Below are 25,931 nucleotides of genomic sequence, written 5' to 3'. Positions count from 1 at the left end.
TGAAGCTCTAGTTATCGGAATACACAGTAGCTGGGTAAATAGCTAATAGACACACATCTAAACTGATGTATAGCACAGATGCAACTCTCTGTAGTCTGAACTGCCACCCAACTTCCCTGTACGGGGCAATGGAAGAGTCTTATTCGGACAATTTGAACAATCACCAGTTGTACCATTTTAATATTTCATATTAGTATACAGAGACTAACAGCTGTTAGGCAAATTATTATTTCCAGTCTTACTCCGTGACTTACAGCTTCCATGAATTAAAATGATAGAGAAGTCTTCACTGTTGCAATTAAAGATTTGGTCCAGGCATGAGAATATCACTGATTTTTATTGTGACTTTAAGTCTGTAACACGAACGTAAAGAGTCAACTATAGTTTCAGTCTCCGCAGAACGCGTTCTCCTCCCAGTCCTCAGCCTTGCTTTCCCGTTTGAATCTCGCGACCTTTCCCGGTTTCATCAAAGCCAGATGCAGACGCCCCTAAGCCTGGGCGAGATACACGGGAGAAAGGCCCACTTCAAAGGGATCTTCCTCCTTTTAATCAGGTACTGGATTTGCCTCCTCGTGTTATTTCCTGTGTGGGCGACACGTTTTAGCTGCTATTCTCCTGTGTCTTTATTCCGAGGGACACAGTTTTCTATCATTTCCTGATAAACCCAAGGTATGATGTTATCAATAACAGGCATCCGAAGTCGAAGCTCCCGGCTGAGCAGCCAAATGTTCTTCAGGAGGCCTTCAGTTTCTTTCTGGTGCTCTCACTGGACATCAGCCACTTCTGTTTGCAGCCATCAGAATAGTCCAAATTTTCTTTTCTTTTTTTTTCTTTTTCTTTCTCTTTTTTTTGAGGTGGATTCTTGCCCTGTTGCCAGGCTGGAGTGCAGTGGTGTGTTCTCGGCTCACTGCAAGCTCTGACTCCCTGGTTCAAGCAGTTCTGCCTCAGCCTCCGGAGTAGCTGGGACTACAGGCACGCATCATCATGCTCAGCTAATTTTGTTATTTTTGGTAGAGACAGGGTTTCACCATGTTGGCCAGGATGATCTCTGTCTCCTGACCTTGTGATCCGCCTGCCTCGGCCTCCCAAAGTGCCGGGATGACAGGCGTGAGCCACCGCGCCTGGCCCACACTTTCTTTAACGTTTTGGTCTTTCCCTCTGGTTCCTCTTGCAAACTGGTGTATTTTTCTTCCATTTCCAGGCGTTCTTACCTTTTCTCCTCAAGTTCTCTGCAAAGTCGCTCTGCTCTCTTCCTCCTTTCTTCCAGTTCCGTGTTAGATTCTTCGAGAAGTTCCTCTTGTTCCTTGGCTTTGGCCCACAAACCAACACCACCAACAATTACCTTCTTCTCCAGGGCAGAGAATTTTCTGGCAAAGATGCCTGTTTCTGTAATTTCGCTGCGGCCTTGTTTCTTCTTCCACGTCAAGCTTTGTTTCCAGTGCTTTCTCTCTGCATCCGCTCCGCCGGCGTTTCAGCCTTCTCTGGGGAGACTTTATTTTTCCCCTTTCTTTTTTTTCCTTTTCTCTTCATCTTCTCCAGCCTCACCCTCTTCATTGTCATCCCCCTCTGACCCCCTGACATCAGAGCCTGATGTTTCTTAACTTTCTCTGAGCTGCTTTTTCAGGTCTACTGTTTCTTTCTGAAATTGATGAAGCAAAGCATCCTTCAGATCTTCATTAATTCTAGCTTTATTTTTAATGTATATTTTTTCTGAGACAGAGTCTTGCTGGGTTGCCCGGGCTGGAGTGCAGTGGCACGATCTCAGCTCACTCCAACGTCAGCCTCCTGGGTTCTAAGCAAACCTCCTGCCTCAGCCTCCCGAGTAGCTGGGATTACGGGCGTGCGCCACCACTACTGGCTGATTTTGTATTTTTAGTAGAGACAGGGTTTTGCCATGTTGGCCAGGATGGTCTCCAGCTCCTGACCTCATATGATCCACTCACCTCGACCTCCCAGAGCGCTGAGATTACAGGCGTGAGCCACCGTGCCCGGCCCCATGGAATGATTTTTAAACTACTGAACTATAAAATGATTTTTAAAAATTTATTGATCAGCATCGTGACTGCCTCCCGTGCCAAGCAGACCACCCTGCTCGGGTGCTGCCCAGTGACGCCGGGTGCGTGGAAAGGCTTGCCAGAGACTCTGTGCACAGGCGCACCCTTGGTTTTTCTGTCTGTTTCCCATCAGCTGGTTTTTGTTGTTGTTGTTTTGTTTTTTTTTTTTTTTTTTTTTTTTGAGACAGGGTCTGGCTCTGTTCCCCAGGCTGGAGTGCAGTGCCGCGATCTTCGCTCATTGTAACCTTGAACTCCTGGGCTCAAGTAGTCTTCCCCAGGTCAGCCTCCAAACCCACTACGTTTTTGGTTGGTTGGTTGTTTTTTTGAGACGGAGTCTCGCTCTGTCGTCCAGGCTGGAGTGCAGTGGCCGGATCTCAGCTCACTGCAAGCTCCGCCTCCCGGGTTCACGCCATTCTCCTGCCTCAGCCTCCCGAGTAGCTGGGACTACAGTCGCCCACCACCAAGCCCGGATAATTTTTTGTTCTTTTAGCAGAAATGGGGTTTCACCATGTTAGCCAGGATGTTCTCGATTTCCTGACCTGGTGATCTGCCTGCCTCGGCCTCCCAAAGTGCTGGGATTACAGGCGTGAGCCACCGCACCTGGCCTGTTTTTTAACATTTTAAAAGGAGAGGATAGAGAAAAACAACAGGTGCACACGCACACATGCACACACATGGACACTCACAAACACGCACATATGCACGTGAACACATATGCACACACGCCAACATGCACGTGCACATACACACACATGCACACGCACACACACATGCACACATGCACACACGCAGGCATGCACACGTACACACGCACAAATGCACATGAACATGCACACATGGACTCACACACGCATGCACACACACACGTACACCCGCACATGCATGCACACACACGCTGACACGCACCTGCACACGCTCACACATGCATGCACACACACACACGCATGCACACTTGCATACACACGCACAATGCACATGAACATGAACACACATACACACATGCACACAGACATGTGCGCGCACACACACACAGACGTGCACACGCACGTACATGCACCCACACCCACGCACATGGATGCACACGCACACACATGCACACACGCACACACGCATGCACACACATGCACCCACACATGCATGCTCACGCACACATCCACATACGCACACACGTACACATGTACACACATGCACACAGGAAAAATCGCTATTTAACTCTCTAGACAATTCACTATGAGAATACACACACACACACACACACACACAGGAAAAATACTAACTCTCAGTGTTAAAAAAATACATTAAAATACAGGCACCAATTGGATTGCAGTCTTGCTCTTGCCACCAAGGCTGGCGTGCGATGGCTCATCTCAGCTCCCTGCAACTCTGCCTCCAGGTTCAAGCTATTCTCCTGCCTCAGTCTCCTGAGTAGCTGGGATTACACGCCCACCACCACACTTGGCTAATATTTTTAGTAGAGATGGGGTTTCACCATGTTGGCCAAGTTGCTTGAACTTCTGACCTCAAGTGATCTGCCCACCTCGCCTCACACAGTGCTGAGATTACAGGCTTGAGCCACTGTGCCTGGCCCCATGGAATGATTTTTAAACTACTGAACTGTAAAATGATTTTTAAAAATACTTCCCAGTGCTTGCAAAGAATTGGTGAAAGTGGCACTTTCATACATTTCGAGGTGCAGTTTTTTTTTTTTTGGTTTGTTTTTGTTTTTTTTTGAGACAGGGTCACACTGCACCCAGGTGGAGTGCAGTGGTGCCATCATGGCCACGGCAACCTCCACCTCCTGGGCTCAGCCTCATGAGTAGCTGGACTACACGACACCTGCCACATGTCCACTAATTTTTTTTGCAGAGACGGGCTTTCACCATGTTGCCCCAGGCTGGTCTCGAACACCTGGGCTCAGCAATCTGCCCACCTCTGCCTCCCAAAGGGTAGGATTACAGGTGTGAGTCACTGCGCCCAGTTGAGGTGCAAAATTTTTGAAAAATAATTTGGTAATGTGTGTTAACACACAGGGATTTCTGTACACTGTGCAGTAATACTACTTCTGGGAATCTATCCTAAGGAAATACTAAAAGAGAGGGAAAAGTTGTAGGCATAGTTTCCATGGCAACTATTTATAATAGTGAAACAAGCAAACCAAACAAAAACAATATATCTAAATATTCAACAATAAGGGAACGCGGGGTGTGGTGGCACACGTATCCCACATGTGAGAGGCACATCCCTTGATGTTGGGGGTTGCACCACAGGAAAAATCGCTAGCTGGGCGTGGTTTGCAAAGCTCTCTAGACAATTCACTATGAGAATACACACACACACACACACAGAAAAAATAGCTATTTAACTCTCAAAAGTGGTTAAAAAAATACATTAAAACACATGGATTTTTTTTCTTGAGACGGTAGGAGCAAAAAGTTATTGTTTCTTGTTATACCACCATTTTTTGAGGGGGCGTGCTCTGCGATGGCTCGATCTCAGCTCCCTGCAACCTCTGCCTCCAGGTTCAAGCTATTCTCCTGCCTCAGCCTCCAGAGTAGCTGGGATTACAGGCACAAGCCACCATGTCCAGCTAATTTTTGTATTTTTTGGTAGAGACGGGGTTTCGCCATGTTGGCCAGGCTGGTTTCGAACTCCTGACCCCAAGTGATCCACCCTCCTCAGCCTCCCAAAGTGCTCAGATTATGGGCGTGAGCCACCGCACCCAGCCCTAGTATATGTAATTTAATTATAAATTAAATTAAATATATAAACATATATAACTTAAATACATAAATATATAAATTCAATTATAAATTAAATATAATTAATATATGTGATTTTCTAATGTCAGATTTTAAAAAACATTTGTATATTGCTTTTGTTTTTTTTAAGTAATAAATGGAAGAATGGAGAAAGAGCGCGTGCATGTGTCTCCCGGCTGCAGGTATTTTGGACACTCCCCAGCCCTGCCCCACGCAGGCCCTCAGCCTCAGTCCTGCAATCCTGCATACAAAGGGTGGCCTCTGGGCACCAGCTCCTCCCCAGGAGGAGAGGAGCAGGCAGGGGAAGCAGCTCCTGACAGGGAGGGCAGATGAGGGCAGAGGAGGGGACAGTGTGTCCTGGTCCTTCCGTCCACCGCTGGGTTCCTCCTCCACCTATTCCGGTCCTTCCACCCTTCAACATCCACTCACATCTGAGGATCTGATTGATTGGCCAGCGTCGCTCTTGCTCGTACCCTCCAGATGGGAACCCAACAAGGCAGAGAGCCAGGGTTAGGCCCAGAAACCTGCCTAGAACTTCAGCATCCTGCCAGCCAGCTGTAGTGACCAACAACCCACCCAGGGCTGGCCGGGGCCACCTGGAGGCCCAGGTCTCTCCCACTGAAGGGTGAGGGGGAGGAGGGAGACTCCTGGATGTTTGCTTCATCTCCGTCTGCCAGAGACCCCTTTCCTTTCTTGGCCTGGCTAATTTCTACCGTCTTGAAAGACTCCACGGAGGGAGTGGAAGACCCCACGGAGACCCCATGGAGGGGCCACCTCCTGCGTGAAGCCTTCCTCAATACCTGCCTCCCTCCCAGGCTGGCTCCGGCTGGGGACACCGGGAGGACACAGACAGGCTGCGGCTTGGCAAACATGAGCTGATGGAAAAGGAAATGACTTGTTTGTGACTTCCTTGGTCTCACTTCTCCCTGGGCCCCGAATCCTCTGCACCACCCAGGCTGTCTTTCAAAGAACAGCTCCTCTTTCTCTGCATCTGTTGAAATCAAGAGATAAAAATAAAGAACAGCTTCCTCAGCCCACTCACGGAGTGTGGGGAGAGGACGCAGTGTGCCGCTGCATGAAATACTCAGCGTTTGTGGTTTGAAGCCACTCGGTTTCGGAGTCATTTGTGAGGCAGCAGCAGACGACTGATAGCCCCTCCTCCTTTCACGGGTGTTCTCTCAATCCATCTTTTCATTCACTTCTAATCCTGTCATGCCTTCAGCTTGTCAGACTGAAAAAACAGAGGTGTAAACATAGTCGTCAAAACAACCAGTTCTTACTGAACACCTACCTGTGGGACACGCTTCTAATCACGTCCCATTTTAGTTAATCCTGCAACCATCCTGCGAGAGACTCCTACTGTTCCCATCTTACAGACGGGGAAACACGCACAGATGGTAACTCATTTGAATGTGGAGAGAGAAGTTAGAATGGCAGAAACAGCTGTGGTCACTGCCAGGGTTCTTGTTCTGGCTCTGCCGTGTGGCTTTGGACAAGCCATTTCACACCTCCAGACCTCAGTTTATTTTTATTTATTTATTATTTTTATTTTTAGTTATTATTATTATTTTTTGAGACACAGTCTTACTCTATCACCCAGGCTGGAGTGCAATGGCCATCTCAGCTCACTGCAACCTCCATCTCCTGGATTCAAGTGATTGTCTTGCCTCAGCCTCCCCAGTAGCTGGGATTACAGGCACTTGCCACCACGCCTGGCTAATTTTTGTATGTTTAGCAGAGACGGGGTTTCACCATGTTGGCCAGGCTGGTCTGGAACTCCTGATCGCAGGCAATCCGCCCACCTCAGCTTCCCAAAGTGCTGGAATTACGGGCATGAGCCAGTGTGCCTGGCCCAGACCTGAGTTTCTTCATGTTTCTAAAGCAGCATACGTAACTACACACTACATCACTGGACCCTGAGGTCCCTTTTATGATGGTAACAAGGATAACAATAAGGTATCACTAGGATTCTGAGAGTCAGACTAGTAAAACCAACATAGACCAATAGACCAGATCACACACACAGATCCATACATACGTGTGTGTATGTGTACATACAACATACATGGCAACTGGAGTCATTCTTTCCATGGGGCCTAGAAATAAGAATGGATCAAGCCCATTCCACCTCCCTCATCAAATACAAAGTTCTCCTGAGACCCCGAGAATCCTTCGCTGGGGGTGACGCTCTCGTACCACCTCCGGCTCCCATGTCCCGCCTGTGGCTTCTTGGGCTCCACATCCCTCAAGGCATTTCTGCTTTGTCCTCTGTCCCTGCGTCAATCCCGGTGTGGGACGTGGTGTTTCTCTTTGGTTTCTGCCCCCGTGCCCCATCTCTGCGAGGCACCTGCCTGCTGGAGAGCCCTGACTGCGATCTTCAGGCCGCTGGCCATGCTGCGTGGCCAGCTGCTGCCTGTCGCCACGAGGTGGGCAGTCTCTCCCCCAACCCCCACCCCTGCTGCCTCCCGCCACAGCCTCCCCCAGCTGCTGCCTAGATTACTGGATAAAATACAGGACCTTCAACCACACTGAATTTCACATAAGTGACAAATCTTTAGAATAAGTGTTCCCAAATCTTGTATGTGATTATAATACTTAAAAAAATCATCTACTGTTTAGATGAAAGTAAAATTTAACTGGATATTCTCTATTTTTACTGGCTAGATCTGGCTTTGTCTTCCTTTCCAAAGCTGTCCTTACCCTTCCCTTCCAGATCAGCCCTGACCCTGCAGATTTTGGCCACTCTATAAGCTGGAGCAGTTCTGGTCTCCCCGGACCTCACCCCAAAACTCAGCCCAGGTCCACGCCTCTATGTCTAAATCCCTTGGGGACATCTGATCCTTTATTAGTTCAGGGCACCCACAGTTTATGTTTTTGTGTTTAATCCCTGTAACCTGTTCCTTTTGTCCCTGTGTTGCTGGTATGGTGTTTCTGTTGCACAGAAAGGCCTCCCGGGCTGACCTCAGGGTGTAGCAGGCCCTCAGTGCCTAGGCAGCATCAGTTACGTGGACCAAGAAAGAATGTACCTGAGAAGCCAAAGGAGGAATGAGAAGCAGGGGCCTGGGAGGCTGTTCCCAGGAAGAAAGCCTGGTGGGAGGGCAGGGGCCTTGGACACAGGGACCCAGTTCCCCACCTCAGAGAGGCCTGGAACCCATTCCTGGCAGGAGCCCGGCCTTGCCCGTTGGCTGGTATTAGGGAGGGTGAGGGAAACCAGTTTCGTGGCCAGATCAGTTTAGAAAACTTCCTGTAAAATGGTGTTTGTTTCAGAGCTTTGACCAGGCCGATGCACATGTGAATTTCCACAAGTGGGTGAGCGAGCAGACTTCTGCAAGCTGCATCATCCACAGAGTCTTTTATTTTCCTTTTTTTGGAAAAGCTGTTCATGCAGGAAGTTCGGCTTTGGGAAACGCAGTCTCACACCCCCCTCTCCCCTAATCCTGTTTCTAGGCTCCTGTTTAAAGCTTTCCAGTTTGAGTCTTCAGATATCCAGAAGCTGTGAAGGGGCAGCCCGGTCACCAGACACAAGCCTTGCAAAGGGACAGCGTCCGTGGAAGACGGACAGACCCACACGGGGGAGAACAAATCAACGGGCAAAGGAAGCATCTGGCCAGCTGGGGAGTTCTGCCTTCCATTTTAACTAATAAACCGGCCTTCCGGTTTGTGCGTCGGTCATCCTCCCGCGGGTCTGGCTGGCAGGCCTTGGTTTCTGAGGGGCTGGCTGCGTCTGGGGCCGGGTGGAGGCCTCACTCCTGGGCTGCCAGGATGGGCCAAAGTGACCTTCGATGGAGCATCTCCCAACTCTAGAATTACAGGGATTTATGAAATGTGGATCTTTCCTGAATGTTAAATTTGCTGAGGGCCAAAGCGGTCAACCATCTCAGCAATGGGCAGGGGCCAGAGGTGCACGAGGGAGGGAGGAGAGAAGTGAGGAGGAGACGCGGAGCGGTGGATCGGGGCACGGGAGATCAGGTCCAGGCCGGCGGGACAGGGGCCTGACGCGGGAGGGCGGCAGCGGGGATGTGTGGGGAGCAGGAGGTGGGAGGAAGCAGGCTGCCATGCAGGCTGACCCCAGGAGTACCAGCTGGGAGGAGAGGCGTGTCCCCGTCCAGAAGCGCTGAAAGATGGCCGAGGCTCTGCTGCTGCCCTGGGGAAGGCCATCCCTGGGAGAGCCCCTGTTCTGAGCTCTGGCTCCAGGGGGGAAGGGCCAGATGCCAGTGAGGGCCCTGCTGGGGTTCTGGGTGGTGGCAGGAAAGCTCTGGGAACCCGGGACTCAGAGCCTCCTGGGCCTTATCTTCCTGTTAGGATGTTACTTTCAATGGCCCCTGCTCTGGTCCTGCTGGCCTGTCCTGGGTGTGAAAGGAGAGGGGGACTCCTTGTGGGCCCGTGGAGAAGGGCGAGACCCCTTTCTAGAGGACCTCCTCGGCCTCCACATTTGCCAGGACACCATGGCGGTCGATTCCGTTTCCTCCGCCTGGTGCACCTGAGCTCACAGTTGCTCATTCTTCTCCTAGTAGACAGGAGCTGGGCCAGGCCTGCCACTCCCTGCACCCCCCACCCCCCACATCTCCGGCCCTGTCCCCGGATGCCGTCAGGGCCTGTTCCCCACCCAGTTCTCAGAGCAGCCCAGATTGAAACTGTATTTGAAACATCCCCTTACTTCCTTGTTCCTCTTGGCACCCGATCACCTCAGTCCCGGCCCCAAAACGTTCATTGTACCAGCGTCCTCCGGAATCAGAGACCCACCCAGGCAGACTCAGAGTCCCACAGTGTCAGAGCCGAACGGGGTAGTGACCGACTCGCTCAACCTCATTTCACAGATGAGGAAACTGAGTCGCAGGGTGCGGAGGAGCCAGCAAAGGCCACACAGCAGTGAGACCGTCCCCATTTGGGGATCTCCGTGACCTCCCCGAACCAAAAAGCACCCACAGTAGAAGTCTCCTCCGTCCAAATCCAAAGGCCTCCAAGTGGCCGACGACAGCAGGGGCCACTGCTGCCCCGTGACCTCTCTGTGTGCAAGGACCACCCGGCCGTGGCTGCCCAGTGGCGAGTCCAGCTCGGCCTCCTCCCGGGGCCCCAGCACCCCCAGCACATTTTCTGACTTTACATAGGCCATCGGGTAAATGCCGTCACCTGCACGAGCCTCAGTGTGTCCGTCTGGGAAAAGGGAAGCACCTCCCAGCAGGCTCTTCTCCCAGTGGTACTGCAAAGCCAAAATGAGATTCGGATGCAGACGCGCGCCGGGAGGGAGCCTGCGAGGCCTCTGCTAAGGCAATGGGGAAAAGGAAACCCACAATACGCACAGCGGGCTCCGCTCAGGCCACCGGCTCTGGGGCCGCCTCGTCCCATGTGGGCTCTGGCTTTGCTGACACCGTTCCCTTGTCTGGAGGCTCTTCCTCTGACCCTCAGTGGACCCGTTTGACAGACAGTCTGATGTGCCTTCTTCCTTTAAGGAAGACATGGTGTCCTGGTTTTGGAATCAGACCGAACTGGGTCCAAATCTTGTCTGCTGAATGGTTTTGGTGTCAACGGCTTCTCCTTTCTTAGAAAAAGTCCCAGATTCAGCCAGGTGCGGGGGCTCACATCTGTAATCCCAGCACTTTGGGAGGTCGAGGCAGGTGGATCATGGGGTCAGGAGTTCAAGACCAGCCAGGCCAACATGGCGAAACCCTGTCTCTACTAAAAACACAAAAAATTAGCCGGGCATGGTGATGGGCGCCTGTAATCCCAGCTACTCGGAAGGCTGAGACAGAGACTTGCTTGAACCTGGGAGGTGGAGGTTGCAGTGAGCTGAGATCACGCCACTGCACTCCAGCCTGGGCCACAGAGCGAGACTCTATCTCAAAAAAAAAAAAAAAAAAAGTCCCAGATCCTTCAGATGGCCAATAACACCCTTGAATTGTCCTCATTCGGCCGCCTGCCTCGGTGCCACTCGGGGAAACGGGTCCCAGCGCAGACTCACAGGCTGGGGCTCCAGGGAGGGCACGGCCGGCCCCAGAGCCTGCGCTGAAAGTAGCTTCCTTAGGAGATTCTGATGCTCACAGAGCTTGGAAACTCGAAAAATCTGCCTCCTGCCCCGCTGTGTAAGCCCACCTCACTCATCCCGCTCCTGCTGCCCCAGTCCCCCTGAGCCCTCCTGCCCCGCTGTGTAAGCCCACCTCACTCATCCCGCTCCCTCTGATCCAATCCCACTGGACTTCTTTCAGACCCTTGGATGGGCAACGTGTCTCTCTACCTCAGGCCTTAGCACATGCCATCCCTCGGCCCACAGCAGTCGTGCCAGCCTCTGCCTGGCTAAACTCACTCTCCTCCACTTGCCCCTGGTCAGGTGTCCCTCTGCCAGCCTCTCACTGCCAGCTAAAGTCGGTGCCCTGCTGTATGTCCCTAGAGCGTCTCTGCTTTCCCTTCGTAATACTTATCGCAATTATAATGATTTGCCTGCCTTTCTGTTTATTATCTGCTTCCAGACCAGGCTGATGAGAGCAGAGACACCAGCCTTCCTGCCCACAACCTTTACCTCTGCTTCTAGCTCCACCCCTGCACAGACGGGCACTTAATAGACATTCTTTATTCTTTCAACAAAATGAATCTTTCAGTTTCATTTTCTCTTCTGTGAAACAGGATGTTCACATCTGCTTTTTAAAGATTCAGGCCGGGAACGGTGGCTCAAGCCTGTAATCCCAGCACTGTGGGAGGCCGAGGTGGGCAGATCACGAGGTCAGGAGATCGAGACCATCCTGGCTAACACGGTGAAACCCCGTCTCTACTAAAAACACAAAAATTCGCTGGGCGCAGTGGCGGGCGCCTGTAGTCCCAGCTACTCGGGAGGCTGAGGCAGGAGAACGGTGTGAACTCGGGAGGTGGAGGTTGTGGTGAGCCGAGATCGCGCCACTGCACTCCAGCCTGGGCGACAGAGTGAGACTGTCTCAAATATAAATAAATAAATAAATAAATAAATAAAGTTTCAGTGAGTAGAGATTTTATATATAAATATATATTTTATATATTTATGAATATATGTTTTATTTCATTCATTTTATTTACCTGCATGAGAAACACCTTTACCTGCACAGGAGAAACACCTTTACCTGCACAGGAGAAACACCAGCTCACCTGACCCAGCCAGTTTGCGAGGACCCTTGAGGGGACAATAGCCTCCCGAGCCTTGTGGCCATGCCCACCCCCTCCCTCTTCCAGAATTATTCCCTCAGCCAGAATCAGGCATTGTCACTCCGTCATGCCTATGATCGGGCCCTCCACCCAGAACAACCCTAGACTCTCCTTCTAAAGAGTTTCTCTTCCCACGTCCACATTCGGGGGGCAGGGGCAGGGGACGCTCACATTTGCTGAGAACCTGCGATGTGCTAAGCTCACAGGAATCACGTCTACTCTCCTGACTGTGCAGACGTGGAGCCTGGGGCTCAGCTAGGAAGTGGCTTCGCCCGCAGTGACTGCAAAGCTCCTGCTCTTTCCCTGGCACCCGCTCTGCCTCCTACAGCTCAGCAGCGGCCCCTCTCTCACCCCGCTCCTCCAGCGGGAAACCAGGAGGGCCGGGCTAGGTGCTGGCCGAAGGCTCGAACCCTGGGCCTCGCCAGGTCCCGGCAGCTTATGCTGTCCCTGGCACCTTGGGGCCAAAGCCAGCTGCGGGCCCTGGAAGCTGAGCTTTCATTTCAGTGAAATGTCCATGCAGGCTTATCAGTCATCACCCTCTCACCCCCTCCTCCAGCTCCAGGAAGTGTGAGCGGGAACTGGGGCCGAGGACTGAGAACACTCCAGGTGCACCTGAGGCAAAGTGTCAGGGGTGGGGCTTGGTGAGAAGTTCCTTTTTCCTCTAAAGGGAGAGTCTGGCATGTGTGGGCTAAAGAGAAGGTGTCTAGGTCTGGCTCCTCCTCACCTGGAGGGCATGTGGGGGTCGCAGGTGGGTGAAAAGCAGGCGGACGCCCCTGTCTGTGGAATGCTTGAGGTTGAGGTGGGGCGCGTTTATTTTTAGATACACTTCCTGTCTCTCTCCCCTCTCCCACCCTTACCCTCTTCTCTGGGTACAGAAGGAAATGCGGGAAGGTGATACCTTCCAGTCAATAGCGGGTCCACCTTTGAGAGAGCAGGGCTGAAATCACGGAGGCAGGTGTGGCCAGCACCACCTGGGCCCTGCTCTTCTGCCCTCCTGGGCGGGGGTGGGGGGGTGGGGTGATCTCAACATGGGCTTGACGAGCTACAGCTGGGGGCTCCTGACCTCGTGACCCAGGAAGTTAGAGCGAGGGATAGCGAAGCTGATCGCTCAGTCACGCAGCCTGGCTCCTGACTCAGTGGTGACAAGAGCCGAGATTTGGGGGATTTCCAGAGCCAGCCCGGGGTGACATGGGCACACCTGCTGGTCTTCCCAAATAGGTCATTATTCGGCAAGAATAATCTATTGTAATGACCCACACACCTGCCCTGCCCCAAATTTTCTTCAGGGAGGTTGTACTGGGGTGAATACGTGTCCCCCAAAATTCATGTCACTCAGAATGTGACCTTATTTGGAAGTAGGGTCTTTGCAGAGATTATTAGTTAAGTTAAACTGAGGTCATGCCCAGTTGAGGCAGAGCCTAATCCAGTGACTGGTGTCCTTATGAGAAGAGAAAACAGACACACGCACAGGGGAGAAGACGGCCTCGCGACACGATGGAGGCAGAGGCTGCAGAGACACGGCTGCCAGCCCGGGAATGCGGAGCATGGCCAGCCACCCCTGGAAACCAGGAGACAGGCCAGGACGGCTCCACCCCAGAACCTCCGGACGGAGTGTGGTTCTGCCCATGCCTTGATTTTGGACTTCTCGGTTCCAAACTGTGAAAGAATAAATTCCGGTTTGTTTGAAGCTGCCAAGTTTGTGGACACTAAGACGGAGGCCTTCCTGGGTGGCCCTCACTGAGGCTTGCCTGTTGCCCAGCACACACCCATGCCCGGGACCACAGACCCTGTTGCTAAATGCTCCTCCCTCCATGTCTAGATTCCACTAGCTCGTGACCCTGTGAGGGCATGGGCCCGGCACACAGGGCCCCGTGGTAATGTGGCCATCACGTTGCCAGACTGCCCCTCTGCCTGCATGCTGCCTCCCCGGGCTCACCAGCCTCCTCTTCTGTCCCCTGGCCGGCTTCAGCTGGTGACTCCCCTCACCAGGGAGCAAGGGGAACAAGGAGCAAGTCTCACTTTCCAGCCTGATGGGCTAATCTCACTCCCTTTTTTCTCTTTTCAAATTTTGTCTGGATCACTTTCTGTAGGATAGTCACAGTTTCTAGTATAAAAATGAGAGGGCTGACAATTGGTCCTGTTTCATGGCTGGGAGCTCACCCAGGAACAAGCTGGGATGGGGAGGGGGCCTCCACCTTTTCCCCACCCACCTGCAGAGTCCTTAATCCACCTGTCATTTTTAGGCCTCCTGAGTAGTTATTCTATTTATTTTATTTTTTTAAGATGGAGTTTCTCTCTTGTTGCGCAGGCTGGAGTGCAGTAGCGTGATCTCAGCTCACTACAACCTCTGCCTCCCGAGTTCAAGTGATTCTCCTGCCTCAGCCTCCTGAGTAGCTGGGATTACAGGCGCCTGCCACAATTTCTACTAAGTTTGTATTTTTAGTAGAGACGGGGTTTCTCCATGTTGGTCAGGCTGGTCTTGAACTCCCGACCTCAGGTGATCCTCCTGCTTCGGCCTCCCAAAGTGCTGGGATTACAGGCGTGAGCCACCGTGCCCGGCTCCATTGTTGGCTTTGCCTCCACCATGAGACCATCAACATTAAAAGAGATAATTGGCCACAGGTATCCAAAAAAGTGCCCGACGTCCTGGACAGAGCGAGCTCATGTTCTTGGGCTTCTGACTGTAGGAGAAGGAGGGTCAGAGCCGCCGATCAGAACACACCAGCTCTGCTTTCAGGTTCAGGAAATGACCCTAAACGCAGAAGGCACGCTGGGCACAAAGCCTCTTCTCCGGGCATTACCCGTAACAGGGACGACCGTGAATAACCCAGTGTCCAAGTTAGTTCAGTTATGGTGGCAGCCAATGCAGTATCACATGGCCTTTGGAAATGTGTGAATGAAGTTTTGTAATAATGGGGGAGGTGTTTAGGTTTAAAGTTAGATGGGGGCCGGGCATGGTGGCTCATGCCTGTAATCCCAGCATTTTGGGAGGCCAAGGCAGGTGGATCACAAGGTCAGGAGTTTGAGACCAGCCTGACCAACATGGTGAAACCCCGTCTCTACGAAAACACAAAAATTAGCCCGGTGTGGTGGCGGCGCCTGTAGTCCCAGCTACTCGGGAGGCTGAGGCAGGAGAATGGTGTGAACCCAGGAGGTGGAGCTTGCAGTGAGCCGAGATCGCGCCACCGCACTCTAGCCTGGGCCACAGAGCCAGACTCTGTCTCAAAATAAATAATAAATAAAATAAATAAATAAATAAAGTTAGGTGGTAACGAGGAGGCCAAACTGTATCTAGGATACGACCGATTTAAACGATGGCTCTGAGCTGTGTTTGAGGAAAAAGCCAGAGCTCTCTCAGCGCGTTAGTGGCTTGTTCTAGGGTGGCGAGACATCAATGACGTTTTTCTTCTCTCTACTTTCAAGTGTTTTCATGTCTCTGTGGAGAGTGTGCATTACTTTACCATGGTAAAAACCCAGTAAACTTTATTTTAAAAGATGGCTTTTGGCCTGGGTTGGGCTTTCTGTCAGAATCCCACGTCGAAGAGCTTTGTGGGCCCACCCTGTCCGGGAAGATGGCCCACCCCCATTCAGTCCCCATGGTGGCCACATGTACGTGCCGCTGCGGCAGAGGTTCAGCCTGGGATCAGCGGTCTCGCCGGGAGCCAGGAGTGTGCAAAGGCAACCAAACGGACGTGGACGCTCGGCAGCAAGACAGAGAAGGCGCCGGAAACCCGGGCTCCGGGACGCACCTGCCGCTCGCCGGCTGTGCCAACGAGGGCCTCCCTTCCCCCTGGGCCCACACCTCCCCCACAGTAGAATGAGGACTTTGGACGACACGGTCACCAGGGTCTCTTCCAGTTTTAAAATCATGTTAAGATCCTCTTATTCTTTCAAGCTTTACAAAGGGAAGCCCCACCAAAGGACACAGGTGGCAAATCCGGGGACCTGGATGCTGGCTCACCGACTTCACGTTCTCGCTGACTTCCTGGCCTGGGCTTTCTTCTCCTTAAGGCTGGGTGGATGGAATGGGTTTAGATCCCTGGGCCTCCAGGCCCTCCTGTGCCCCGGGAGGCCCTGCTTCACGGGGACGCCCTCAAGAAGACGTTGTGTGTGTAGGCATCGTGTCCCACTCCACCACAGAGGTAAGATGAGACGGGACATGAGCTAATTGGCGTGAGAATGCTTGGCACTTTTAGAGAATGGAGAAACTCAAACCCAAGAGAATGACACTGGCTCTTTTTGTGTGCCCCTAGTACCAGGGCCCCTGCTTTCATCGTGGCCTCGGATAGGGACCACACACAGCAGGTGCCGGGGCCCCCAGCCCACCCGCCTCCCTGCTGAACCGTGGAATACAGGGCTGTGGAGGAGGACAGGTTTTGGAGTCGTGCTGACCTGGGTCTGAATCCCAGCTCGGAGGGCCAGCTTCCACATCTGTACACGGGCATCCTGTTTTAAGTGAGTGTCTCGGGTCAGGTCCTCCTGGAAGCAAATGCTGAGCTGGTGGAAGGAATGTGGAGGGAGGCTATAGGGGAGTGGCATCTGCGTAAGGCGAAGGAGGCCGGGCCGGGTGGGAGGACGTGGCACCTGCGTAAGGAGAAGGAGGCCGGGCCGGGTGGGAGGATGTGGCACCTGCGTAAGGAGAAGGAGGCGGGAGATGTGGCACCTGTGTAGGGAGAAGGAGGCGGGAGGATGTGGCACCCGTGTAGGGAGAAGGAGGCCGGGCCGGGCGGGAGGACGTGGCACCTGCGTAAGGAGAAGGAGGCCGGGTCGGGCGGGGAGACGTGGCACCTGTGTAGGGAGAAGGAGGCTGGGCCGGGCGGGAGGACGTGGCACCTGCGTAAGGAGAAGGAGGCGGGAGATGTGGCACCTGTGTAGGGAGAAGGAGGCGGGAGGATGTGGCACCCGTGTAGGGAGAAGGAGGCCGGGCCGGGCGGGAGGACGTGGCACCTGTGTAGGGAGAAGGAGACCGGGCGGGGGGGAGGACGTGGCTGTGTAGGGAGAAGGAGGCCGGGCCGGGCGGGAGGACGTGGCACCTGTGTAGGGAGAAGGAGGCGGGCCGGGCGGGAGGACGTAGCACCTGTGTAAGGAGAAGGACGCCGGGCCGGGCGGGAGGACGTGGCACCTGCGTAAGGAGAAGGAGGCCAGGCCGGGCGGGAGGACGTAGCACAGCTGACACAGCCACAAAGCTCCTGCTTGTGGGATGCTCTGAGGGGCAGATCGCCTGTTGGAGGAGTCTTGTGGGGTGGAAATGTTGAGGTCACTGCGATGCCACTTTGCTTAGTCATCGGCCATAGGGTCTTCTGGAGAAGAGCATGAGCTCAGCATAAAAGCCAAGGCCCACCCTGCAGGGGCCAGCAGCTGGGGGATGTCCACTAACCACTGTCCTTGCAGCTGGACAGCGAGGCCCCTCTGAAAGGCCGTCTCCACCTGCCACCGGGAAATGGCCTGGAGCGGAGGATGTCGTGGGCGCTCAGCCCAGGTGATCGGGAGATGGCCTGGAGTGGAGGATGTCGTGGGCGCTCAGCCCAGGTGATGTCCTTCTTTTGCTTTGGAGCTCAAATTCCAGCTCTGTGACTTAGTGTGTGGTCCGGAAAGCTGTGATTGTGGAGTTAGCACTCTCCAGTTTCACCAGATGGCCTGACCTGGCCCGTGACTCGGGGATAATGGGCGCACGTGCTCCTCTCCTGGAGCCTCAGCGTGCTCACACGAGAGGTGGGGCAGCGCGTTGCACTTCATGGGACCATGGGGACAGGCTCAGGGCCTGGCACTCTAGTGACCAGCTTCACGCTGGGTCACGGACTAGAGAATCCACACGCCTTTTTAGTCCAGACTGAGTAGGCACATCAGACTTAAATATCCAGCTTCCTGCTCCAGCTCAGCCTGGTTGTCCTAAGTTTGGCAAGATTGAACTTTATTCACAGCACGAGGCATACATGATATAAAGGCAAGCAATTTTAGGGGACCCAAAAAACTAGGGACTCCTACTTAGGGAGCTTAGAAGGGGAATCTCTCTTGGAGATCTTGACTTTGCTGCCTCAAACCCAGCTGTCTATTCAAGGCCAGTCTGGGAGAATCTCATGATCTTATCCTCGCTCCAATTTACTCACACCTCACATCCACACTAAGCTCTTCCTGCCCCCCAGGGAATATTAACTTACACCTGACTTCAGACTCCTGCCCCTGTGCAAACCCAGCAGCATGCAGGCCTAGGAGATTTTTCGGCCACAAGGAACTAGAGAAGCCACTCATTTTGTCCCCTCTCATTCACCCCATTCTGTCCCCATCAGATGCCTTGGGAGGGGGGAAGGAAGGACAAATGGGTGTCCCATGATCCAACCCAGATGAAGAGATAGTCATTTATCACAGAGACATAGACGCATCCTAACTCTGGAAAATGGGCACGTTGAGGGGAGCTGGAAAGCAGAAGGGAAACGGGCGTGGGTAGGGAAGAGGTGAACAGGAGTGCGCATGCCCAGTTCTCCAGGATCTCACGTTCCTAATCAGAATCCTGTAAAACTCAAAGGGGATGCAGGAAAGACCTGGGCCTGGAAATTCACTTCCAGACTCCTCCTGTATGCTGGCTTTCCTCATTTGTGTCTCCCTCCAGGGATGATGCCTGGATGGAAGGAGGAGCCACGTTCCTCCACAGGTGTCCTAACAACAGGTGTCCTAACAACAGGCATCCTAAACAACAGGCACCCTAACAACAGGTGTCCTAAACAACAGGCGTCCTAAACAATAGGTGTCCTAACAACAGGCGTCCTAACAACAGGTGTCCTAACAACAGGCGTCCTAGCAACAGGTGTCCTAAACAACAGGCATCCTAAACAATAGGTGTCCTAACAACAAGCATCCTAATAACAGGCGTCCTAACAACTGGCATCCTAATAACAGGCGTCCTAACAACAGGCATCCTAACACTCCCACAGCCCCTCAGCATCTACAGGCTCACTCCCACCCTACAACCTTTCAGATAGGTGTCATTATCCCCATTTTACAGATGAACGAGGAAAACAGCTCGAAGGGGCTGTGACTTTGTGACGACTCAGTGGCAGAGCTGGGATCGAGCCCGGGTTTGTAACACCCTCCCGGAGTCCTGGCCATCACAGCAGCCTCCAGAGAGAAGGCCTCTGGCCTTCCTGGCATTGGAAAGTGGTCAGCTACCTGTGTTCGGTCAGCAAGATGCCCAACTCTTAGTTTGTTCTCACCTGGATGCTTCTTTCTCCTCTAGAGATGGAAAACTGTGGTCCTGAAAGGGTCACCAAACACAACCTTGGAAAGGTAATGGGGGAACCCACAAGCAAGAGCTGACATAGAAAAATGACCACAGCAGGCCGGGCGTGGTGGCTCACGCCTGTACTCCTAGCACTTTGGGAGGCCGAGGCGGGCGGATCATCTGAGGTCAGGAGTTCGAGACCAGCCTGGCCAACATGGTGAAACCTCGTCCCTACTAAAAATACAAAAAAAAATTAGCCGGGCGTGGTGGTGGGCACCTGTAAATCCCAGCTACTCGGGAGGCTGAGGCGGGGGAATTGCTTGAACCTGGGAGGCGGAGCTTGCAGTGAATAGAGATGGTGCCACCGCACTCCAACCTGGGTGACAGAGCGAGACTCCGTCTTAAAAAAAAAAAAAAAAAAAAAGCAAAATGATCACAAAGGCCAGGCTGGGCCTTGGTGTCTGCGAATTCCCTCCAGTAGTGCCCTCCTGCTGCCCTGCCCAGGCGCCCACAGGATGCTCCACATCCCTCCTTACCTTTATGACTTTCTTACCTCCAGGAAAGAACAGGATCAGCTCATCCAGAGCTGGAGGGACTGTTAGGGGACCACACCACTTGCCCACAGTATCCTGGGCGTGCAGGCTTTGGCCTTGGGCCATGAACCGACTTTCAGCTTCTAGAAGCAAGTGATCACAGGGCTTCCATGACCCTCAGAGACGGCACCATGGCGTCCGCTGCCTAATCCTCGCTGGACGAGGCTGGCTCTGCTCGGGAATGCGGAAACCCCGATTCCTCGTCCTGGGCCCCACGGTGTCTGAGTGTCGGAAGTCCCTGCTCTGGGACCAGTCACTCCACAGACACCCCACGTTCAGGATTCAAGTCCTGAGGAACCAGAAGCAGAGACGCACACTGTGGCAAAGAGCGGAGCGGAGGTATCCCCGTTTGCCTTTGCGGAGAGCTACACCAACTGCCCTCTTCACCTTTACAACCCTGTTTGGGGTCCTTGTCCCTCTTCACTTGTGCCTGTGAGTTCCAAGAGGTGGAACTGGGGTGAGCGGAGCCCCCAGGTCTCCAGGAGCAGCTCCACCTCCTCATGGGTTACAGCTGCACTGCTCCTCCTACCCAGGTTCCACCTTCAACCCACTGCCCACGCCAGCTCACTCGGGCCAGCCTCCCACATTGTCCCAGGCTCCCTGCACCGTAGCTCTGGCTCCCTGCCCTGGAAAGAAGAAGTCCACTATTTGGTGAGGGTCTGCCACGCATCTGGGGTCTGCCATGCGCCTGCCCTGAGGGTCTGCCACGCATCTGGGGTCTGCCACGCGCCTGCCCTGAGGGTCTGCCATGCGTCTGGGGTCTGCCATGCGTCGGGTCTGCCACGCGCCTGCCCTGAGGGTCTGCCACGCATCTGGGGTCTGCCACGCGCCTGCCCTGAGGGTCAGCCATGCGTCTGGGGTCTGCCATGCATCTGCACTGAGCAGATATTCTAAGCACAACACCCCTTTCCAAAAGATGGCGTACATTTCTGTTCCTGCCCCTCACCCACATGGTTCCCCCGCTTCCTATTTCCCTGGGGTCTGCGTAAATCTCACTCTCTTTCCCCCCTTCATACACCCGCAAGGTCGCTCCCTCTGTGGCCCTTTCTTACCCATTCTTCCCAGCAGCCCAAAGTTCTGGTGGGACAGGGGCAGCCCCTGGGGAGGGAGGAGAGGGCCCAGGAACCCAGCCAGGAGGGTGGCCCACCCATTTCCTGTGTGACCTGTTCCCGTCCCCCGTGTCTCCTCCCGTGTCTCCTCCCGTCCCTCCTGCCACTCAGTCTCAGGCTGGTGAGGAGCAGAGCAATGGGTGCACCGGTATTTTCTTTCCTGGCGGGGGAGTGGGGTGGGGCTGAGGAGAGAAAAGCCTGATTGGTGTGGGGCCCCGCCCTCTTTTGTCCTCTTCCCAGGTTCTCTGGCCCCTTCAGAGAAACGCACTTGGTTCGGGCCAGCCGCTGGAGGGGACAGGCTCACGTCTGCTTCTCATACTGCAACTCCTGGGCGTGGAGCTTCCCCAGGGAGCCAGAGGAACTTTTGCGGCAGCCATGAAGGGGACACGCTGGAGGAGGGTCCCCTGGGTGTCCCTGAGCTGCCTGTGTCTCTGCCTCCTTCCACGTGTGGCCCCAGGTAAGTGATGGAGACAGCAGGTGAGGCTGGCTGTGGGGAGCACATGGGGGAACTGGGAGCTGTCAGAGAAAGAGAGGTCCGGGGAGAGAAAGAGAGAGACCAGGGGAAACGGAGACAGAGAAGAGGAAGAGAAGAGAGAGAAAAAGAGAGAGAGAGAAAGGAGAAAGAGATGAATGGACAGCATGGGGGGAGGGTGGAGAGAGACCCAGAGAGGGAAAGAAGAGGAAGGGAAGAGGGAGAGAGAAAGAAGAGAGGGCCAGACGGTGGCTCACGCCTGTCATCCCAGCACTTTGGGAGGCTGAGGCGGGCGACTACCTGAGGTCAGGAGTTTGAGACCAGCCTGGCCAACATGGAGAAACCCCGTCTCTACAAAATATACAAAAATTAGCCGGGCGTGATGGCACATGCGTGTAATTCCAGCTACTCAGGAGGCTGAGGTAGGAGAATCGCTTGAACCCGGGAGGTGAAGGTTGCAGTGAGCTGAGATTGCGCCATTGCACGCCAGCCTGGGAGAGAGAGTGAGACTCTGTCTCAAAATAAAATAAATAAATAAATAAATAAATAAGAAATAAGAAGAGGGGAAAAGTGGGGAAGAGGAGGTGTGAATTGGCAGATACGGGACAAGATCTGAGGGGAAAGACAGGGAAAATGCTCGAAAGAGAGAGAAAAGAGGACAGAGAACCAGAGGGCAGCCCGGCGATGTCTGGAAGGATCTATGGAGGGAGCCAGGGCTTACTCGCGGAGAGAAAGACAGGCAGAGCCGGAGCAAGAGGAACAGAGTCGAGGAGAAAGATGCACACCCCTGTGCACAGAGCCGGGGTGGAGGGGATGCCGGGAAAGCTGGGTGATGAAGACGGAAGAAAACTCAAATAAAGCCGCAGGGTGAGAGGACGAGACAGGTGAGAGACAGACAAACTGACACACCCTGGGAATGGAGAGAGGAGACGATCGGGAGACAGCAGCAACCGAGGGAAGCGACGAGGAGGAGAGGCAGGCCGGCTGGAGGGCGGTGTGGAGGAGGCAGCAGGGCGGAGAGGGCCAGGAGGTGCTGGCCGTGGGCTTCTTGCCTCTGAGCTTGGGTTTAAAAGCTTTCACCTGGGTCACGGCCTTGCCTGGGGCTCGCAGCCTGGCACTGGCCTTGGCCTCCTCCATGTACAGAGCCGGCAGGGGAGTGATGCCAGGCCTGTGGGAGACGTTCCCACCGGGGCCCCTAGTCCTCTTCCCCACACCTTCCAGGCTGCCCCTCTGGCTTTGGGACCAAGTTTCATTCTGTATTTCTGGGTGTCTGAGTCTTCGGGGGAGCGTCTGGGGTCCAGGAGAGGGTGAGGGGTCCAGAGTTGAAGCCAGAGTTCGAGTCTCAGCTCCTGCCCTGCCTCAGCAGGCCGGAAACATCCACCGAAGGAAAGTGGTTCTTGGGCGCATTTTCGAGGCACCTCTTGGGAGTGGGTCAGAAGGGGAATGCCCTGTAAAGGCTGCAAGAGAAACCGGGCTGGTGAAGTGGAACATTCCATCTCAAAATGTTTCAGGACTTGGCTCTGGACAAGCACCCCCACCCCACCCCGGCCACATACCCTCGCTCGAGTGCTCATCCCACTGTGAGGACATGGAGGCCAGAAGCAGCCGCCACACAGCCTCGCCCTGCAGATGGTTGAAGGGGTCTCCATGGGAATCGCGACTCCCAGAGCGAGGCTGGGGGTTGGGGTGGCAGGGAGGCAGCTCGCATTTAGGAGCCCCAGTGCCAAGTCTTTGCCATGAACCGTTATGGTCCCCGTGACCAGGCCCCGCCCCGTGTCTCCCCAGGGCCCCGGTCCCCTGTGTAAAGAGCCGTGGTGAATGGCTTGACCTCCTGATGCCTAAGTTCTTGAGTTTCAAAATCTGTGATTTAAAGCTGACCACAAATGGCTAGGTACCAGCTGGGCACTCAGCTCCATGTGGAGCCAGGAAGCGGGGTCTGTAGAGAGGAGTCCAGAGGGGCAAGACCCGGGGTGGGCGTGGAAAAGCACGGGGCGTGACCCCGAGAGGGAGTGGAGGACGGCTGGTGTGCAAAGGCATCTCCACGGCGACCCGAAGAAGCTCGGCATGCCCTGGAGCGCTGGGTCCTTTGCGTCGTTAAGGGGACCAAGAGGAGCTGGGCCAGGAGAGGAGGTGGCAGTGGCCGGGAGATGGCACCCACACATCTGACCGGGCATTACCAGGGCCTTGGCAGGAAAAGCAGTCACCAACGGTGGGCAGGCGGCCCCCACCCCACAGGGCAGCTGCTGGGGCACTGGCAGCCAGCCAGCCCCATTCCTTTTGGCTCCCTGAGGGGGCTTACAGATGACCTGCCTATGTTTGAGTCTAGGGTCTGTTTGCACACTTGCTGGCAGGACCCTCACCCAGGCTTGGTCACACTGAAGCCCCAGGCCAGAGGAAAAACCCAGGGTTTCCACAAAGGAGCCGCCACAATGAGGGTTTCCTTCAGGAACAGCCCTGGCTCTCAAGGGTTAAAGGATAAGGCACAGCAGACAGAGGTGGGCTAGACGAGGACAAATGGAAATTTGGTGTCCACTGGTGGCCCCAGGCAGGAATGACTCAGAAAGAAGCCTGGCTGTCCTGGTTCCATGCCCCAGGAAAAGGCCACTGGGTTGAAATAGGCCTCCAAGGGTCACTATCACTATCAGCGACCCCAGGGAGGTGACAGGCTGGACCAAGCACAGGACAGGCAGGGAGGAGACGCCGGCCACAGCGCACCCCGAGGGGAAGGATCTCTGTGGGCCCCTCCTCGGAGAACCCGCAGTCTGTCTGTCGGTCTGGGAGAGGCCACCTGAACTTGCCACCAAGGACCCCAAAACTCTCCATAGACCCCTCTGCCCTCTGGAAACCCCACTGTGCTCCAGGACATGCAGAGGGAGAGGATCCCGGGACAGGAGGTCCCGCCAAAAAAATCAGCCAAACTGTGGCCAACGACCAGCAAAGGGCACAGCAGAGAGCAGGAGCTGGAACCCAGAGGCCCAGCGCCAGCGACGCCCTTGGCAGCCCGGGGAACACAGGCAACGCCCCTTTGGCTCTGGAGTCTCAGGGTCTCCGTTGGCAAACTGAGCCCAAGGGGAAGGGGCTGCTACGTAGGGTTGTCATGAGGATGAAACGAGACAGCATCTGGTGTAAAGTAGAAAAGTCATAAAGGGCCGGGCGCGGTGGCTCACACCTGTAATCCCAGTACTTTCGGAGACCCAGGTTGGTGGGTCACCTGAGGTCAGGAGTTCAAGACTAGCCTGGCCAACCCCGTCTCCACTAAAAATACAACATTTTGCCAGGCATGGTGACGGGCGCCTGTAATTCCAGCTCCTCGGGAGGCTGAGGCAGGAGAATTGCTTGAACCCGGGAGGCACAGGTTGCAGTGAGCCGAGATCACACCATGGCCCTCTAGCTTGGGTGACAGAGCGAGACTCCATCAAAAAAAAAAAAAAAAAAAAAAAAAAGAGAAAAGCCATAAAGACACGTTTGAGAGAGAGGCCTGGGAAGAAGGGGGAAGGAGGGTGACGGAACCCGGAATGGCATGGGCACTGGTGTCGGCCCAGGGTGACATCCTTTCATGTAAGGATCCTCGTGCCTCTAAAAAGCCACCCTGTGCTTCCTGTGGGTTTGCAGGGGCTGGCGTGGTGTATTCAGAACATGGCTTATTGCACGAAGGGACCCCGAGTGCCAGTCGTGGCCCCAGAGCAGGGCTCGCTCCAGCAGACGGCTCTGCCTCACCGCTCCCTGCCTGTGAGTCCCGCCACACCCTTGGTTTCTGGGCTCAGCTGTGGAGACCGAGGCTGGCCTGGCAACGCTTGACACGCAAGTGGTTTGTGTCTTCATTGCCAAGAGAGGACACGAAGCGGCTGGACCTCTGTGTGCTCAGCGGGTGGTTTTGCTCCTGATTCTGTCCTCTGGTGTCACGGTGCCGTTAAATGCTCAAAATGTGCACATCATGTAGTTCCCAGAGCTTCTCTGAAGGCCTGGACAGGGACCTTTTAGGCTCTCTCTCCCCCTAGTTTCAACCTTTTACCTTAAATATACATATTTCTACTAGGCTGAGTTCATGCCCCAGCGTGTTCTGAGAAATTGAGTCAAAATAACTGAATCTGTTGGCACTTCATAGACGGTTTTTTGTTGTTGTTGGTTTTATGGATTTGTTTGTTTTTTGAGACAGAGTCTCACTCTGTCACCCAGGCTGGAGTGCAATGGTGTGATCTCAGCTCACTGCAGCCTCCGCCTCCCGGGTTCAAGAGATTCTCCTGCCTCAGACTCCCGAGTAGCTGGGATTGCAGGCGCCCACCACCACAGCAGCTAATTTTTGTATTTTCAGTAGAGATGGGGTTTCACCATGTTGGCCAGGCTGGTCTTGAACTCCTGACCTCAGGTGATCTACCCGCCTCAGCTCCCAAAGTGCTGGGATTACAGGTGTGAGCCACTGCACCCGGCCCTACTTCATAGAGGTTGAAATGCCTTTTCGCCCTTCTCCTTGAGACTCTGAAGAGGCCTCAGGAACTGGGCATTGGTGTTGCACATGAGGCCCTGCAGTGGCACGCCTGCTGGGAGGACAGGAGGAAGGGCA

At 54.2% G+C, this 25,931-nt stretch overlaps 1 protein-coding gene and 1 pseudogene across 1 annotated transcript in view; one reads left to right on the top strand and one right to left on the bottom strand.

Moving 5' to 3' along the window:
- Window positions 1–298: 298 nt before the first annotated feature.
- On the bottom strand, window positions 299–7,206 carry LOC126947846 (kinesin-like protein KIF3A; annotated as a pseudogene).
- A 14,067-nt stretch (window positions 7,207–21,273) lies between these two features.
- Window positions 21,274–25,931, top strand: part of MUC4 (mucin 4, cell surface associated) — a 61,668-nt gene continuing 57,010 nt past the window's right edge. The window contains exon 1 of the mRNA XM_050776129.1: window positions 21,274–21,355. Within this exon, the coding sequence (XP_050632086.1) occupies window positions 21,274–21,355 (82 nt within the window). The remainder of the gene's footprint in view (window positions 21,356–25,931) is intronic.

Source organism: Macaca thibetana, chromosome 2 (genome assembly GCF_024542745.1).
Source record: "Macaca thibetana thibetana isolate TM-01 chromosome 2, ASM2454274v1, whole genome shotgun sequence".
In the NCBI taxonomy this organism is placed as follows: domain Eukaryota; kingdom Metazoa; phylum Chordata; class Mammalia; order Primates; family Cercopithecidae; genus Macaca; species Macaca thibetana.
Note: the sequence above shows the minus strand (reverse complement) of the source record. Positions and strands in the feature narration are given on the sequence as shown.